Genomic DNA, 16453 nt, shown 5'->3' with positions numbered 1-16453 from the left:
TAGTGTGCAGTAGGAGAAAAGAAAAGGGCCATAGTACAAGTGCTTTGGTGGGAATCCAAAGCTTGTCAAAAAGCAGAAGCAGCTTACCGTGCACAACATCATAACACAAAGTAGCCAATTGCACATAAGCGAAATGTAAAGTTGTAAACTTTATCTTCAACCAAATCCATGGAGGATCAAAAACATAAAAATGGTCATAAAATTGAATAAAAGAAGAAGAAGGTAACTCTCAAGCTTCAATCTCAAACCTTGAACACTTGATGGATCCCATGGATAAGTCGATTTCGAACAAATTTTCTTCCTCATTCATCTCATTCATCTCAGCCAAAAGCTCCAATATAGTATGCTGCTTAAAAATGGACAAACCTGGCATTTTCTGCTGCAGGTTAACCACTGAGTCATGCTCCTTGTGACCGACATAGTATCCACCCGGGAGGGCTATTTCGATGAGGCTATCCTCGTCGGAAATGGAGCCGTCTGAGAAATCTGGGCTCCGAGCCACACTGTCTCCAAACGACCAGTCAACTAATTCAGAATCATCACTGGTTGATAAGTGATCAAGGCATTCACTTTCTGATATCAAATCCGGTGAGCTCAGTTGTGCTTCTTCAGCATCCTTCTCTTGTGGGGTAGCACTTTGATGTTTTGCATCTTCCAAGCAAGGAATGAACAGTTTTTCTTCAACTAACTTATTCTCAACCAGATGAAGAGGGTTTTGCTTAGAAAATGGGAAAAAAAAGGTCGAGAAAATCAGTACCATAGATGCTAGGAAGATGGAGAGGAATCCAAATCCCATGAATCCAATCAATACAAGGAATGGAGCAAGAACAAGCAACAAAGGTGGTGGGAATCTGAAGAACCACAAAGGAGTAGCCATTTGATCTTCAAGTAGTATTTTCAACTCCACGAATTACTCAAGCCTGAGTAAGTAATTATTGGAAGGAAAAATTAGGGTAAGTGGAGAGAAAACTATCCTTTTCGTTGGATTTGAATATTGTACAGTAAATATAAGTTTGGTAGAGATATTTAGAGAAGAATACTAAAGGGTAAATTCTGGAAACAAAATTATATATTGCAGAAAGGTGGTAGTCTGCTGTTTTCAACTCCAGAATAAGCAAGAAAATAGTAGGTAAAAATCAAAATGAAAGAGCCACAGGAGTAGCCCAATGGTAAAAGTGGGTAGAGCCCTAGGTTAAATTAATAGGCTAGAGATCTAGAGTTCGAAATCCTCTTTCGTAATTAAAAAAAAATGATCAAAACAGGAAAAAAATGAAAGGCTCAAAATTTTGAGGTTTCCTCAAATATTTTTAACAAAAACCTAAAAAGGAAAGTTCTGAATGGGGGATTTGAAGAAGAAACTGCAGATAAATAGTTGTCTGAGAAAGCATGAACAGGAAGGAGGAAGTATATATGTAACTAATTAAGCTGTAAGCTGTGCTTTGAGATTTGAGGAAAGAGGAAGCCGCAGCTAAATTAATTTAACTAGTTTGCAATGAGGAAGCAAGTAGGTAAGGAGAAGAACAAATACATTAGGCATTTTATTATTAAATAAAATGGAGGAGTTGTACTAAAGGGTTCTCTCATCACAGACTCAATACACCGTTCCCAACAGTCCCCAATTAAACCTAAAAAACTGGGTTTCTGTGTTTTCTAACACCTACCACACCAATCAAGTGCGTTTATCTCTGCAACTGATTCTCTTGAAAAACCCAAAACCTACATAGTTTTTTCCCGGTATTGGTTTACACAGTCTGAGAGCTTGGAAATGAGAGGAAACCATGTGCTCCCATCTGAGCTCACCACATGGCACTTTCCATCTAACAAACAAGAAAGATAAATCATAAGAAGAAAAAAAAAAAAAAACCGTGAACCAAAGATTATTTAGTAATTTAGCTTATGTTATTGTTAAGCTTTCTTCAACATTTCTACTCATCAACCCCAAGATTAATGAATAATAGAAGTACTCTACCTGACTTTCAGTAAAGATAATGCTCATTTTCTCCTCTAAAGATAAATTTGTTTTTCTTGATAACGCTCACTCAAAAGACCCACTTGTCTGCAGATTGCTTTCACACTTTCTGACACTTCAATACCTTTGAAAGCTATGGCTGGTCTCCTTGGAGATCCATCATCAACAAATACTATTTCTTAGGAAGCAATTTACAGGAAGAGTAGCTAGCTCCCACTCAAATTATGACCCCTCAGTCAAATTTCAGCCTTGTAAAGTGGCAATAACATGCAAACCTAAAAGAGTAGCTGACATCCATGCAATCTCTAAAGCTTCATGCATGCGCAGGCAGTTATTTCTGAACCAACTCAATTGAATTCCTTCGAATTAAGAAATGGAGGGACAAAAGCAACAAGACATGGTCACATAGTCATCATTAAAGAAAATTAAAATGAAAAAAAAAAAAAAGGTGGTGTGTAGATATATAATTCCTAGCTTGATGATAAATGGATAGAAAACATTTAAATAGAAATCTCCTGCAATGATATAAAACGTATATTTAAGCGGGTCAGTGCTAATATTGGGGGTTTTAATTAATTTTATTAAATTAAATAAACTAATTAAAGTTAGAGAAAAGTATTACTGACTTTAGTGGAGGTGTCCAAAACGCATGGCTTTGTTCCTTGGCTTTTAAAACCAATCGACATGTCTCACTGAAAGGGTATGTAAAAGTAAATTTAACACATAAGATTCTAAAAGACGCTAAGCATCAGTCGGACAGGGGGTTGAAGCCTAGCGTCTAGACTGCTACTACCCAGGGCCTAAGCAAACTAAGCGGATTTAAGTAAATTTATTATATATTGATTAAATATGTGTCTATTTATACTTAAAAACACACACATAATTGTATTAGGATACATGAATTGCAAACTAAAATGACATATAAATTATAAAGTATTAGAACATATTGAAAATATGGAGAATAAGCATATAATGAGTGTTCATCCAAGTATTCAGCAAGTCTCTTACATTTTATTGAAAAATTAAAATGCAAAATGAAAGTTATCAATTTTATGTCTAAGTCATAGTCGCAACCTAGGCAGGCGCCTAGGTGGGCTAGGCGAACACCTAAGCGGGTCTAGATGCACTTTCTTAATTTTCAAACGCCTAGGGACTAATTGGGCCTAGCGCTTAGGCGGAGTTTTTTAGAATAGTGGTTGTACTTAACTCATTGCATTAGACATGACATCTCCTTCGTTGTTGACCTATTAGTAAAGATGCAGAACCGCACCTACACGTAACCACTGAATTGGTATTAAAGACGTTTTTCTACTACCCTGAAGGTACTGTGGATTTGGGCTAATCCCAACACATCCTGAGTTGATCCAGCTCCCCTGATCCTCGGAATGATGTTTGCCTTGTTTGTTATGCTAACGCTGGTTACTTATCAAACTCGCACAAGGCACATCCCAAAATGGTTATGTCTTTACCATTACGGATACCACAATATCTTGGAGGTCCACGATATGACCTTAGTTGCGAAATCTTTGAACCGCTATAAGAGTCAAGTGAGTATACTTCTGGATACTCCTCCTGAGTTTGACAAAACTTCCAAATGAGAACTACAAGCATTGCATATGAATAGTTGGGCATACAATTCCTCGGACAAGCTTCTAGAAGGTTGACTTCGGCAGTGACGTCATCTAGAGGTCAGCAAGGATGTCTCAGACCGGCATGCATGACTTCAATCTCCTGATGCTTTGCTGATGTGATGTAGACATAATATGTATTGGCGTTGACTTTGTATATGAGGTAGACCCAATATGTGAGGTCGGCAAGGGTTTAGGGGTGGCCTAGGCGCTAGCCTAGACAGGTCTAGACGCACTTCCTTAATTTTTAAACACTTAGGAAATTTTTAGAACAATGATAACACACAACATTTCCTTGCAAGAACGTTGTGAAAAAGAGGAGATATTTTTTAATGTGATGGTAATACGACCCAGTACACTAAGTGTCATAATACAAGTGGTTGGATACTTACACTCACTTTTACTATAACACTTAGTGTAGCATACCGTATTCCTAGCACACTAAATTTTTTTTGTAAAATAGGGTGCATACCATGCAGTATAGCACACTTCTTTCTTTATTTTACCCATAAACTAAGGCATGTTCTTCTCTCTAGTTCGATTTTATTATTTGTATTGTTGTTGAGGTGGTACATGGACGCCGTTCTTAATGTGCCTATCTTGTTGTGCCTCCAGCCCAAGTTCAGTCGTACCTTAAGTGGCATGAAAATTCTTGGTAATTAACAAATGGTAATATGAATCAGGGGTTATTTTTTAACTTTAATCTTTGAAGAAGATTGAAATTTAATAAAAACTTGGTGTTAGATTACATATTGATTATAGTCCCTTGATGTGTTCTTAATTTAGATTAATTAATGTGTATTTTATTCAACGTCTCCCATTAAATATTTAAATTTATTAATATACACATTTAATTTATTTTTCAACCAAAAAAAGTTTTTTTAATCTATTAATTTTATTTAACATTCTTCAAACTTGAAAAACTCAATTAATGTACCTAAATGTTAGTACCGAAATGTATGTCCCGAAATTTTAGTGCCGGTATGTAATATATTCATTTAACGTACCTAAATGTTAGTACCAAAAGAATACTTAAAAACAACAAAAAGAAAAATTGCTCTCTAGGGTTTTGCTAGGTGATAGGAGCATATTTATGCGCCTTAGTTTGCTTGTTTTCTTGCATTTATGTTGCTAGTACTTAGTAATTTTAGTACTTTAAGCTATTTTCGTGTGTTTGTAGGTCCAAAGGGCTAAAGGAGCAAAAAGATGCATTTTGGAGACTTTTGGAGCACTTTTGGGCTAAGGATGGATAACTTATGCTTGGAGCCAAAGTGTTGGACGAAATTGAAGACCTAATTGAAGACCAAAGTGTTGGAACCTTGTTCCCTTTATTTTGAGGACATTTAAACCTTTCCTATATCCTAACCCATGCATAACCCACCAATTTCAGCCACATGCACACAAACACATTCTATGCCATGCAAACCAACCTATTTTAGGCCCATTCTATGTACTTAAACCCTAGCCCTTTAAACTTGCAGCCCTATTATGATTTATTCACTTCCATACTTTTCTTTAATCCACATGCATTCATCATAATTCACAACACAAAACAGCCACACAAACCAACCCATTGCCGTGCCTTCCCTTGCCATTTTCAGCCATCACACTTCATCATTGCAGCCACCATTCACCCTAGTTGTCAATCACATACTTTCCCATTGTATAATTCATCCACATGCATCTTTAATCATTCACTCACAAGCTTTAACCAACAAACAAATCAGCCACAACACACAAACACACCCATGTCGTGGCCACCCTTGCATTTCCAGCATTCCCATTTGCATTTTCAGATTTCCACCAACCAATCTAGTTGTCATTACACATGCATTCCCTTCTTTAATCATTCCTAGCTGCCATTCACATGTTCTCCCATCCATTCTCTCCCTATAAAACCATGCATTGCATTCATACAATTCATTCCATTCACCACAACACAACACACAACACAAATACCTTTGCCGTGCATCCCCTTCCAGTTTTCCAGCATTCTCTCCTCCATTGCAGCCACTCCAACCATTCCCCACTCCATTCCACATACACCCAAAGCCCTAAACACTTCCTTAGACCTTGTGCCGCAACGAAGAGGAAGAGAAGAGGGCCTAAACGTTCATACAATTCAAGTTTGAGTTGTTGGAATGTTTAGGTGTTTCTTTGATTTCAATGTTTAATTTCAATTCTCTTTGTTTTGTACGTATGAGGAACTAAACCCCCCTTGGCTAGGGGGGGATTCGAAATATATGTTTATGCTTGCGATATGAATTGATTACCTTTGGTTGGAATTTCATAAGTTGTGGATTCAATTTGTTTAACCGTTTTATTGATAACTTATTTATGTATGTTTATTGAGAGTGCACGCTTAATTTTCATGCATGAATATGACGCTAGAATATAAGTGAGTTTCACCTAATAGTTATGAACTTATATTCACAAGTAGTGGAGGTTGCTTATAAACAATCGCGTTAAATGAATTCTTGGCATAAGTTTCATGCAATCATAGTAACGAATGCCTCGTCAACACTTATAGTTTTCATGATGCTTAATGATTCTTGCTTGTATCTCTATTATGCAATTCATGTAGGGAACTTGTGGGGAATGCTTTGGGTTGTCGCATGCAATTAGGGCTGGGCACGGGCCGGGCCGGGCCCAAATTTGGAAGAACCGGACCTACCCGTTTTAAAATGTAACGGGCCGGGCCGGGCCGGGTGTAGGGATTTTAAGTTTGGGAACCGGACCTAACCCGGCCCGTATCAAACGGGCCGGTTCGGGACGGGTCCACGGGTCCAATAACTTTTTTTTTTTTTTTTTTTTTTTTTTTTTTTTTTTAATCTGGTTATGGGCAGAATGAGGTGTGGTTCCAGTGCTGACGAAAAGGAAGAAGCTTGTAGAACCAAATAGCAGAATGAGGTTATGTGCATACCAAGTAGAATTGCTTATACGAAACCCCTGTCAAATTTGAGGATACACAAAAGAACCAGGAAAGAAGCAACTAGGAAAGGTATCAGTAGTTTTACGAAACCCCTGTCAATGGAAATCAATATTTGTTTCACAACATGATGCAATTTCTCTCACATAACTGTCGATTCAATATCACAGGCCAACCTTAAGCATCACCTTGGTTCTTGTTACTTTTCAAGTTTGAACCATTTCCAATTTGCATACCTGCTTAACTTATTAAAAGCCAGTGCATCATCTTCAGGGGATTCTGCCTTTAAGATCGGCGAGCACAGCGGTCACCTTTTGCCTAATACTCAGGTGAAACGAGGGGATGGTGCTACCTCGCTGTTTGATGAAAAGAGGCCACACTCACTTTCAAGGCCAGCAATGCTGCAAGCCAAGAAAAGTTGAATTCGGCATCAGTTGGGACTTTCAAGGCCTGCAATGCCACAAGCCAAGAAAAATTGAATGCTGCAAGCCTTGCATCTCAAAGAAGCAAGTGGTGCAGACTTCTATTATCTACATACTCAAGCACAAGCAACCTGGTATAAGAAAAATCAAATCATTGGCTGCCTTTCGAACATCTAAAATTGTGCAATGACGAAAAATTTGCATACCTGTAGGCTCTTTCGATGTGGTATCCAAGCAACTTGACAAGATTTTTGTGCCTCACGAACCCAATTGCCTCCATTTCTGCTATGAAGTCCTTGACTTGAAATCTGTTCATTTATGCATAACATTTTAGCATTCACTATAATTGCCGAAAATATATGGATTCGATAGACTTGAGTACCTGTCACTCACTAGCCTTTTCACTGCCACGCGCGTATTATCGAACAGAATGCCATGATAAACAATTCCATAGTCCCCATTGCCAATCAGATTTTGTTTCGAAAATCCATTCGTTGCAACCTCAAGCTCCTTGAGACTAAACTTTTTGCCCCTCCACACATCCTTAACCATTTGTGAATACATAGAAACGGGTCCCAACTCCATCGCACTACTATTTCGGATTCTCCCACTAGCCTGAGGAGATGCCAACTGATCGGAAAACACACGCCCGTGCTGCTGCAGCTTCACGCTATTCATCCGCCCGGTGACCTGCTTCAAGTACTTCTTCCCCGCCTGGTCCATCCGCTTTCCGGAGTTGGAAAGCACCAAAGCCGGCGCCGACGTCGTGGAAGATGGAGACGGCGACGGCGATGGCTCCGCCAGAGAGTTCTGGTTTGGCTGTGCAGTCATCGGACCCTTCTCTAAATCCCCATCACCTCCTACAAGTGAACACTGAAGTCGTGTCGTGTCGGAGAAGGTGGACGGAGGAGCGGCGCCGCGAATTTGAGAAAGGGTTGGAGTGTTGGAGAGATTGAGACTGAACACTGAAGTCTGAAACTGATTTGGAAACCTAGGTTACAAATTAACGGTTCAGATTGAATGATAGGTTATCATTCAATCTCAACCGTTGATTATAATATGAAACGGGCCGGTCCGGGGCCCCGTTTTTCTAAGGTGTAGGAACCGGCCCGCCCCGTAAATAACCATGCCCCGGCCCGCCCCGCCCCGTTTGTTCCCAAAAAAAAAGGGACCCGGCCCGTACCCGCCCCGAACCTACACTACCCGCCCCTACCCGCGGTTCCTTTACCCGTTTGCCCACCCCTACATGCAATCATCCAATTCATTAACTTAAGGAAAACTTGACGGTTAATTTAAGCGGACCTAATTAACCCGGGGTGTTGAGTTTCATAATTTATCGAAAGACCAACTGAAAATCATCTTGTATGCAAGTGTAACATGTGTGGAGAAGAACCCCTTAGCTATTCCATCATCCATTGATTCATCACAGTTTGTTTTACAATCTGTTTTAATTATAATCTGAACATTTAATTTAATCTCGTCCAAACACAATCCCCCCTTTACTTTATTGTTCAATTTAATTAGAAATCAATTTAGTTTGTGTTTTTAAAGTGTTTGAGTCTTTTGGTTTGTTTTAGTGTTTTAAGCGTTTAGTTTCGCATTCTTTGAGTCTAGTTTAGTGTTTTAAACTTTATTTTACGTTTTTGAGTCAGTTTCCAAGAGATTTGCAATCCCTCCTAATCCCCGGTCCAGAACGATCCCTACTTATACTTATACTACAATTGTCAAAAAGAGGGTTTAATTTGTGTGCGTATAAATCTTGCATCACTAGGGTTAAGTATTGCGGAGTCGACTGTCATTTTTCTAGTGATTTAAGTGTTAGTTAGGTCGATTGGCAGTGAAAGAGGCCTTTTGTGCACACCAAAGGTGGATGTTCTCTCGAGCAGTAAGGTTTTTGAGGGGCTTTGTTTGTGGTTTCTGGCGAAGCAGTTTGCAAGTAGTGACTGGGGTGATAGAGGATATGGTGATGAAGTTTGTAGATAAGTTGGCCCTCACTACTGAGGAATAGAGGGTGGTGGTGATATATGATCATGAGAGTACTCTTGTCAAGACCAACAAGGTCTTCATAGTAGGGCAGATGCTTACACGAAAGGCCTTCAACAAAGAACAGTTCAAACGTCAAATGTTAAATCTCTGGCGCCCTAAGACAAGAGCTATGATAGTCGAGTTAGATGATGGGTTATTCTCTTTTGGATTTGATAGTCAACGGGAAAGGATGATGGTGCTAAAGGGATAGCCGTGGCTATATGATGGTGCCTTGCTGGTGTTGGCGGAGATAGGCAACCTGGCACATCCAACAAGTATTACGCTGGTGTTTCAAGAGTTCTGGGTGCAGGTCAAGGGACTACCTTTTTCGTATATGACTCGCCATATGGGACAAGTTATCGGGAATCAGATTGGAGATCATGTCTTAACCAATCAGAGTAGGAAGGGGGAGCTATTTGGTAGTATTTTACGTATTAGAGTTGCATTGAATATTGTTGCACCGTTGCGTCGAAGTCTGTTGCTCTCTATTCAGGGAATAGAGGTTTGGGTCAATTTGCGGTATAAGAAATTGCCAATAACTTGTTTCTTCTATGGGATTATTGGTCATATGGAGAAGCAGTGCATTTCGAAGTCCTATGGCCATTGGTTCTAGAATGATATTTTGGGAGATGATTATCGTCACCCCCAAGGTAAGCGTTTTGGGTTGGAGTCATTGCATAGGTGGTCTATGAAAGCCCATGTGCATGTCAAGGAAGTTGAAAGCTTGATTAGTAATGACTCGGTGGAGGAAGGTGCACCAGTAGCTATAGAGGCATGGCCAGTGGGTGAATGGCAGAGAGATATGCAGAAGGATAATAGCATTAATGAAACCATTATTCTGCTAGATTTGAATATTGCCGTTACTCCTGATGAGGTGCTGATTGGCAATTTGGCCATTATTTAATACAGTCAACTCCTACAAATTAGGAAGGATGTGGTTTGACGTTATTTAGAGTCAATTTGAATGACCCACCAACTGTGGGTGGGGATATTTCTCCAGTTCCATCCTTTAATTTAATTTGGGGGGGGGGGGGGAGAGAGAATTAATGCGCATGGGGAGGAGTTTAATGGGCTTCTAGGTGGACATAAGGTTGGTATGGGCCAGCAAGTGGATAGTGATGGGAACAATATAGAATGTGCACAGACTGGAGTGGGCTAAGGCTGTTCGCAATAGGAAGTGTCAGGCTTGGGCTCTGACCTACTTAACTTAATGCCTATTATTGAGCATCTTCATAAGGGAAGGATGAAGAAACATCGTAGGAAGTATCGAGCTGGTGAGAGGGGAGTGAAATCTAGTAGCGTGCAGGCCAATGTCCATAAGGGTGGTGATGCAATGTTGCCTGAACTTGGTAAAAGATTGGTACGAAAGGAGGACGATATGGCGTCAAGGCCAGGTGTTCGAAGGAAAGTGGTGCCCAGTTTAGAGTTATTCAGTTTATCGGTGGAGGTTAACGGAGCTCAAGCCTACCATCAGCAATGAGTTGTTTAAGTTGGAACTGTCGAGGGCTTGGGAACTCTCGTGTAGTTTATACGCTTCAACGCTTAATTTTTAGTCAAGATCCCACTAAAGTGTTCCTGTGTGAGACCAAAAGTAATTCTCATCACATGGACCATTTACGTTTAAAGTTGAAATTTGATCATAGTTTTACAGTTGATAGTAGAGGTAACTCTACATGTTTGTGCGTTTTATGGAAAGAGGAAATAAATTTATGTTTACGGTCTTATTCTCAGAACATGTTGATTTTGATGTGGGTGTGCCAGACGACTTAGATTATTGGCGTTTCACAATTTTCTATGGTTTTCTGGCTACGGCTGATAAATATAAATATTAGCAGCTATTACAGTCTCTTTGCCATAGTGACTCCAAGCCTTGGTTATGTATACAAGATTTCAACGAAGTTCTCCAAGTTAATGAGCAGGAAGAAGGTAATGTTCAACAAGATAGATAGATGGAGGGGTTTCGTAATGCAGTGTAGAGCTGTCGGTTTATTGATATTGTCTTTTCTAGGAATAATTTTGCGTGGTTTAGGTGGAATAAAGGTGAGGCTAGATCGGGCTTTGGGTAATCAGGAATGGGTTGACATGTTTCCTCGATTCAGTGTGTATCATTTGAAGAAATCCATGTTCGATCATGTACCGGTGGTGTTGAATTGGTCTGGCCGTAAGGTAGTTTAAGGGAGAAAGCAGTTTCGTTATGAGGAGTTTTGGAATATGCATGAGGAGTATGTTGAAGTGGTACGAAATAGGTGAGAATATGTCGTGAATGGTTCACCAATGTACCAGGTCATAGAGAAAATTAAAAGGACAAAAATGCAGTTAACCAACTGGGCTTGTAGTAATGCCAGGTTAGGGCCGAGAGAGATTAGGAAATTTTAGGATAAGCTAACATTTCTCTTAAACCACCATTTTACAAAGGAATCTATTGAGCAAAAAAAGGAACTTATAGGCAGATTAAATCGATTACTTGAATGAGAAGAGCAATTTTGGAGACAATGGTTAAAGGAGAATTGGGTTAAACTTGGGGACCGGAATACTAAATATTTTCATCAGAAGGCAAATCAGAGGCAAAAAAAAAAAAACTGTTTGTACGGTTTGGTGGATGATCATGGGGTTTGGCATGGAGATCGAGGAGGGATGGAGGATATAGTGGTGTCTTATTTCTCTTGGCTTTTTACTTCTAATGGAGTGCATAATCTTGACAAGATCTTAGGGTACATCTTACCATCGGTAACAGAGGAGATGAACTCCTTGCTCTATAGCCCTTTCACGGATGAATAGATTAAATGTGCAGTTTTTCAAATGCATCAAACGAAAGCTCATGGCCCTAATGGTATATCTCCTAGATTTTATCAAAAACATTTGGGGGGGGGGGGGGTGGTCGGTGCGGATATGTGTAAGACGATATGAAACATGGTCCTCTCGGGTCATTTTTTGAGGAAAATTAATTTTACTCACGTGACGTTAATCCCCAAGGCAAAGGATGCAACGAAGTTGACATAGTTAAGACCTATTAGTTTATGCAATGTCTTTTACAGGATTGTGGCGAAGGTTCTCGCGAATCGGTTGAAAGTTATTCTCCCATGTATTATTGCGCCTACTCAGAGTGCTTTTATTCCGGGGCGTTTGATCTCTGATAATTATCTGGTTACTGCTGAAGTTGCTCACTATATCCATAAGAGATCATCGGGGTCCAATGGCCTTATGGCGTTGAAATTGGATCCTAGTAAAGCATATGACCGAGTGGAGTGGAAGTTTCTTGAGGCTATGATGTCTCTTATGGGGTTCTCTAATAAGAGAATTAGTATGATTATGCTTGGTGTTACAATGGTGACTTACTCTTTTAAGCTGAATGGGGAGCCAATGGGCTACGTGCATTGGAAAAAAGGAATTCAACAAATGGACCCCTTTCACCTTATTTGTTTGTTATTTGTGTTGAATGTCTCTCGGCGTTACTATCAAAGGCAGAAAGCGAATGGGAGTTGCAGGGAATTAAGGTATGTCGTAATGCTCATAGTATTCATCATCTGTTCTTTACTGATGATAGTTTTCTGTTCGCTCGTGTTACCCTGTGTGAGTGTCGGAAAATTAAGCATGTGTTGCGATTATATGAGGGGGCTTTTGGGCAGACTGTGAATTTTGAGAAGAGTTATGTCTCTTTTAGTCCTAACCTCACCAGTGATGATAAGCAATTGCTTGCTGATTGTCTTAGCATGAGGAAGGTGGAACTTCATAATAGATATCTGGGTTTACCGGTACTAATTAGGAAGTCAAAAAAGGAAACTTTTGCGTATGTGAAATAAAGGCTTTGGAAAAAAATTGCAAAGTTGGAGATGAGGTTTACTGAGTTGTGCATGACGGGAGTTGTTAGTGAAAATAGTTGCCCAAGCTTTGCCAATGTATTATATGCAATGTTTCCTTCTTCTTAAATCCTTTTGCAAGGAGTTGAATATGATGATAGCAAAATTTTGGTAGAGTGGGGATTCGAGCAAATAGAAAGTACATTGGCTTAATTGGTGTTGTTTGACTAAACCGAAGAGTGAAGGAGGACTTGGGTTTAGGGACCTCTATACATTTAATTTGGCTTTGTTAGCAAAGCAAGCTTGGCGTTTCATGCATCAACCTGAGTCGTTGGTTTTTCGAGTATTTAAGACTCGATATTTTCCTACGACGGATTTTTTGGAAGCTCGAGTTAACGCCAACAGCTCCTATGTGTGGAAAAGTATTGCAACCTCGTGGGGGACGGGTGATTTAGAAGGGAGCATAGTGGAAGGTGGGTAATGGGAGGAGCATACACATTTGGCAAAATAGTTGGGTGCCGAGAGACCACTACTTTTAGATTTTGTCCCTTCATCCAAAGCATTGGAGTATTGAAGCTATAATGGATGCCCTATTTTGGAATGGGTCAAACCTTTGGGATGTTCAATTATTGGATAAGCTGTTTTCTTCCGAGGAAATGGAGTTAATTCGTAGCATCCCTCTTAGTTTGAGGAACGTGAAGGATCAGCGCATATGGCACTATGAACGGAATGGCAAGTTCACAGTGAGAAGTGCTTATCATGTAGTATGGGCCTTTAATGTGTCCAGTGAAGGAAATGCATCAGCATCGGCATCATCTTTTGGTAGAGTGCGTGATAAGTTTTGGAAAAAGTTATGGGATACATGTGTGCCGGGGAAGGTTAAGATATGTGCTTGGCATGCGTGTTTAATGTGAAATCCCGTTCCTGGATTTCACTGTTATAATCTACGTATTTGTATTATTGAGATTTTATATTATTTTCGAGAATTTATATTAATTTATTTGAATTTAAATTTCAATTAAACTAGTTATGAAGAGTGAAGTGTGGAAATTGTTTTTTTTACTCATTGACCTTTTGAGGTCATAAGTAACGTTTTCGAATAGGTCTCGAAGCCACGTGAGCATAGACGAAAGCCGTTTGCGAGTCCGGGTTACAACGGTATAGTTATGGACGTTTGAAGTGGTGATACTATAGATTTTAGGAATTAATAAACTCCCACTTTGTGGGAATTTGGGGGCCCTACCAGGTATGAAAAGAGGGATCGAATCAAACAAAGGGAGGAATGGAATTTCCCCCTCCATTCCCGTAACCCGTTTTGTACCCGACTTAATTTCGGCGATTTCGCCATTTTTCCCGTTGAATCACCACCATCCAACACCTACAAAACTCTCAACAACTTTCTATCTTCCATTTCGAAAAGTTTAGGGTCTAATTTCGTGTAGAACTTCACCAGAGCACCAAAGGTGCTCGACGACCATTCCGCCGTTCCGAAAAGTTACACCACCCATCACCAACCTTAGTCAACTCCCCTTGGACCCAGGAACAAGACCCAACAGGCTGTAGGGGCGTTGGAACACCGAGGAAGTCGAATTGAAGAACACCCACCTTAGGGTTTTCGGCGGTTCGTGGCCAGTTTGGGGTGTTTTCCGGCCAAATTGGCCTTGACCGCAGGTATAAAGTTTACTCTACTCATTGAGATCTTCATTCTTGTAAATTTTGGTAATTTTTGGAAATAATTGGATTTTTCCGACGAGTCGGGACGGCCGACCACCACACACGGCGGCGTATGGCCAGGGGGCCGTCGATGTCACTTTTAGGCTAAATTAGATGCCTTAAGCTCAGTTTTGGTAATTGTATGACATAGGTTGATGGTTGGAAGTTTGGAACCTAAATTCTCTACGATACGTTAATTGGTAAAAGTGTGAATCGACGATCCGACCGTTGGATCGTCACCAAACTTTAACATATGTGATATGGTTATTACCTTGATTTCTTATATTGGTATCATTTGTGAATATGAATTGGTCTTATAATTATGATTTCTATTGAATTGTGAACTTTATATATTTAGCCATAGACCTATGCTAATTAACTATGATTTGGCTTGTGTAATGATGATGTTTGTGATATATATGTGTTTAATTAACTTTTTAATAATGTGAATGATAATTATGATGAATGTTATGACAATTATGGGATCTAAATATTGTTTGATAATTATTTGGATATGTTTACCAACTGAATACCTATTTGAACTTGGTGCTATTACCTAGCATGAGGTGGAGATGGAAGTCAGGAGATGAGTTAGGTACTTTATTAGCTTTTTAGTAGAAAAAGTAATTAAGGGAATTCCTTGTGTTGTGCTCCATCTGACTAGATGCTGGTTGATATGTGGAATCGATAGCATGTATACGTATAATTATGTATAATGTGTGATGATGAGATTGCACCACGTAGTAGTGGTTCATGGATGGTCCTGTTTGGTATATCCGCGATGGGGGACCATATGTATTTGGAGGTGATCATGCTTGGTATATCCGTGATGGGTGATCACTGCCTGCACGATGAGTTTATGCCTATGGTCCTGCTTGGTATATCCGCGATGGGGGACCATACTCATTCTAGAGGTGATGATGATTAGTTGTACATGGTACATTTTTAGGCGATCATATTTGGTTTGGTTCCGTTGAGTGATCCGGAACCCAAGGTTGTTGAATTTCGTGGAGTGGCCTAAAATCCTATTGTTTGAAGAAGTAGGCTTGGCCTAACTGTGTCACTCTAGCCTTAGTTATATATATATATATATATATATATTTGTGTCAATGGTTTCGAGAGTCTTGTGAATTGAGTTAAAAAAGATGTTGGACGTCTAAGTGACTCCTTCGGGATTTCTATGATTCGATTATGATTTCATAAGGTATGAATTTAGAAAATATGAGAATGATTGTTTTACTTTGATCAAATTAATTAATTAATGTGGCTAAAGGATGGTTTTGTGTTAGTCGGCTCTTAAATATGATGTGCGTTGTGAATTGCGATATCATGATGAGACATAATGATTTATATGTTGGATAGGAGAGATATCATGTTTTCATGAGGATTGATTATGTAGCTGAGTCCAGGAATTACATGTTGTCAGGTTATATTGAATGATTAAGGAATACTATGCTTTTCTGCTTGAACTTAGTGGAATAAAAGTTTGATTTTGTGATAGTGAACTACAAATGGCTTGATCCCTATTGAGGGTACGTAGGCAGTCTAACGAGGAGGTTAGATGCAGCCATAAGGCAAACAAAAAATTTCTTTGCAATTTGATTCTCGAATTGTGATTGCCATATTCCTGAGACAGGGTATGTGAGGTATACGAGCATTCGGGTGACGTCACGTGTCGATCCTGGACGTATGTTGGGATTGGGGCGTGACAATTAGACGCCTTACCTACACACTCAAACCTTTGCAAACGGCGCGTGATGAATGATGTTTTGTGTGTCGTTTGTGGTAGGAAAGTCGAGTATGTTGAGCATGCTTTACGAGATTGTACATTGGCGAGGGCGGTGTGGTTTCAGAGTTTGGGACTGAAGGTAAAGGTGGATCATGGGTTATCTCTAGTGCACTGGATTTCTCGGTTATCTCTGCAGCTGCAGTCATCTGGTTTTGAATTTTGTTTGATGTTGATTTGGGCT

The 16453-nt window shown here is 39.8% G+C and overlaps 2 protein-coding genes across 2 annotated transcripts; both read right to left on the bottom strand.

Annotated features, from left to right (window-relative positions):
- Window positions 1–125: 125 nt before the first annotated feature.
- LOC137709138 (uncharacterized) lies at window positions 126–1039 on the bottom strand. The gene has a single exon (XM_068448262.2). The coding sequence runs from the start codon at window positions 875–877 to the stop codon at window positions 230–232; it is 648 nt and encodes a 215-aa protein (XP_068304363.2). The 5' UTR covers window positions 878–1039; the 3' UTR covers window positions 126–229.
- Window positions 1040–6608: 5569 nt separating this feature from the next.
- Window positions 6609–7933, bottom strand: LOC148689361 (putative serine/threonine-protein kinase At1g01540). The gene is made up of 3 exons (XM_088689737.1): window positions 7331–7933; window positions 7155–7256; window positions 6609–6927 (listed from the first exon to the last, which is right to left on the bottom strand). Exons 1-3 carry the CDS (start codon window positions 7777–7779, stop codon window positions 6852–6854), a joined length of 627 nt encoding a protein of 208 aa, XP_088545863.1. The 5' UTR covers window positions 7780–7933; the 3' UTR covers window positions 6609–6851.
- Between the last annotated feature and the right edge of the window lie 8520 nt (window positions 7934–16453).

The sequence above is a fragment of the Pyrus communis genome, chromosome 17, assembly GCF_041283825.1.
Source record: "Pyrus communis isolate YQ-2024b chromosome 17, ASM4128382v1, whole genome shotgun sequence".
Taxonomy (NCBI): Eukaryota; Viridiplantae; Streptophyta; class Magnoliopsida; order Rosales; family Rosaceae; genus Pyrus; species Pyrus communis.
Note: the sequence above shows the minus strand (reverse complement) of the source record. Positions and strands in the feature narration are given on the sequence as shown.

Bases quoted from the DNA above. Each gene is read 5' to 3' on its own strand.
- LOC137709138 (XM_068448262.2), bottom strand. From the start codon at position 877: ATGGCTACTCCTTTGTGGTTCTTCAGATTCCCACCACCTTTGTTGCTT.
- LOC148689361 (XM_088689737.1), bottom strand. From the start codon at position 7,779: ATGACTGCACAGCCAAACCAGAACTCTCTGGCGGAGCCATCGCCGTCG. The intron at 7,257-7,330 runs GTACTCAAGTCT...ATAAATGAACAG, and splicing joins AAAAGGCTAGTGAGTGACAG to ATTTCAAGTCAAGGACTTCA. The intron at 6,928-7,154 runs GTATGCAAATTT...CTTGGCTTGCAG, and splicing joins CACATCGAAAGAGCCTACAG to CATTGCTGGCCTTGAAAGTG.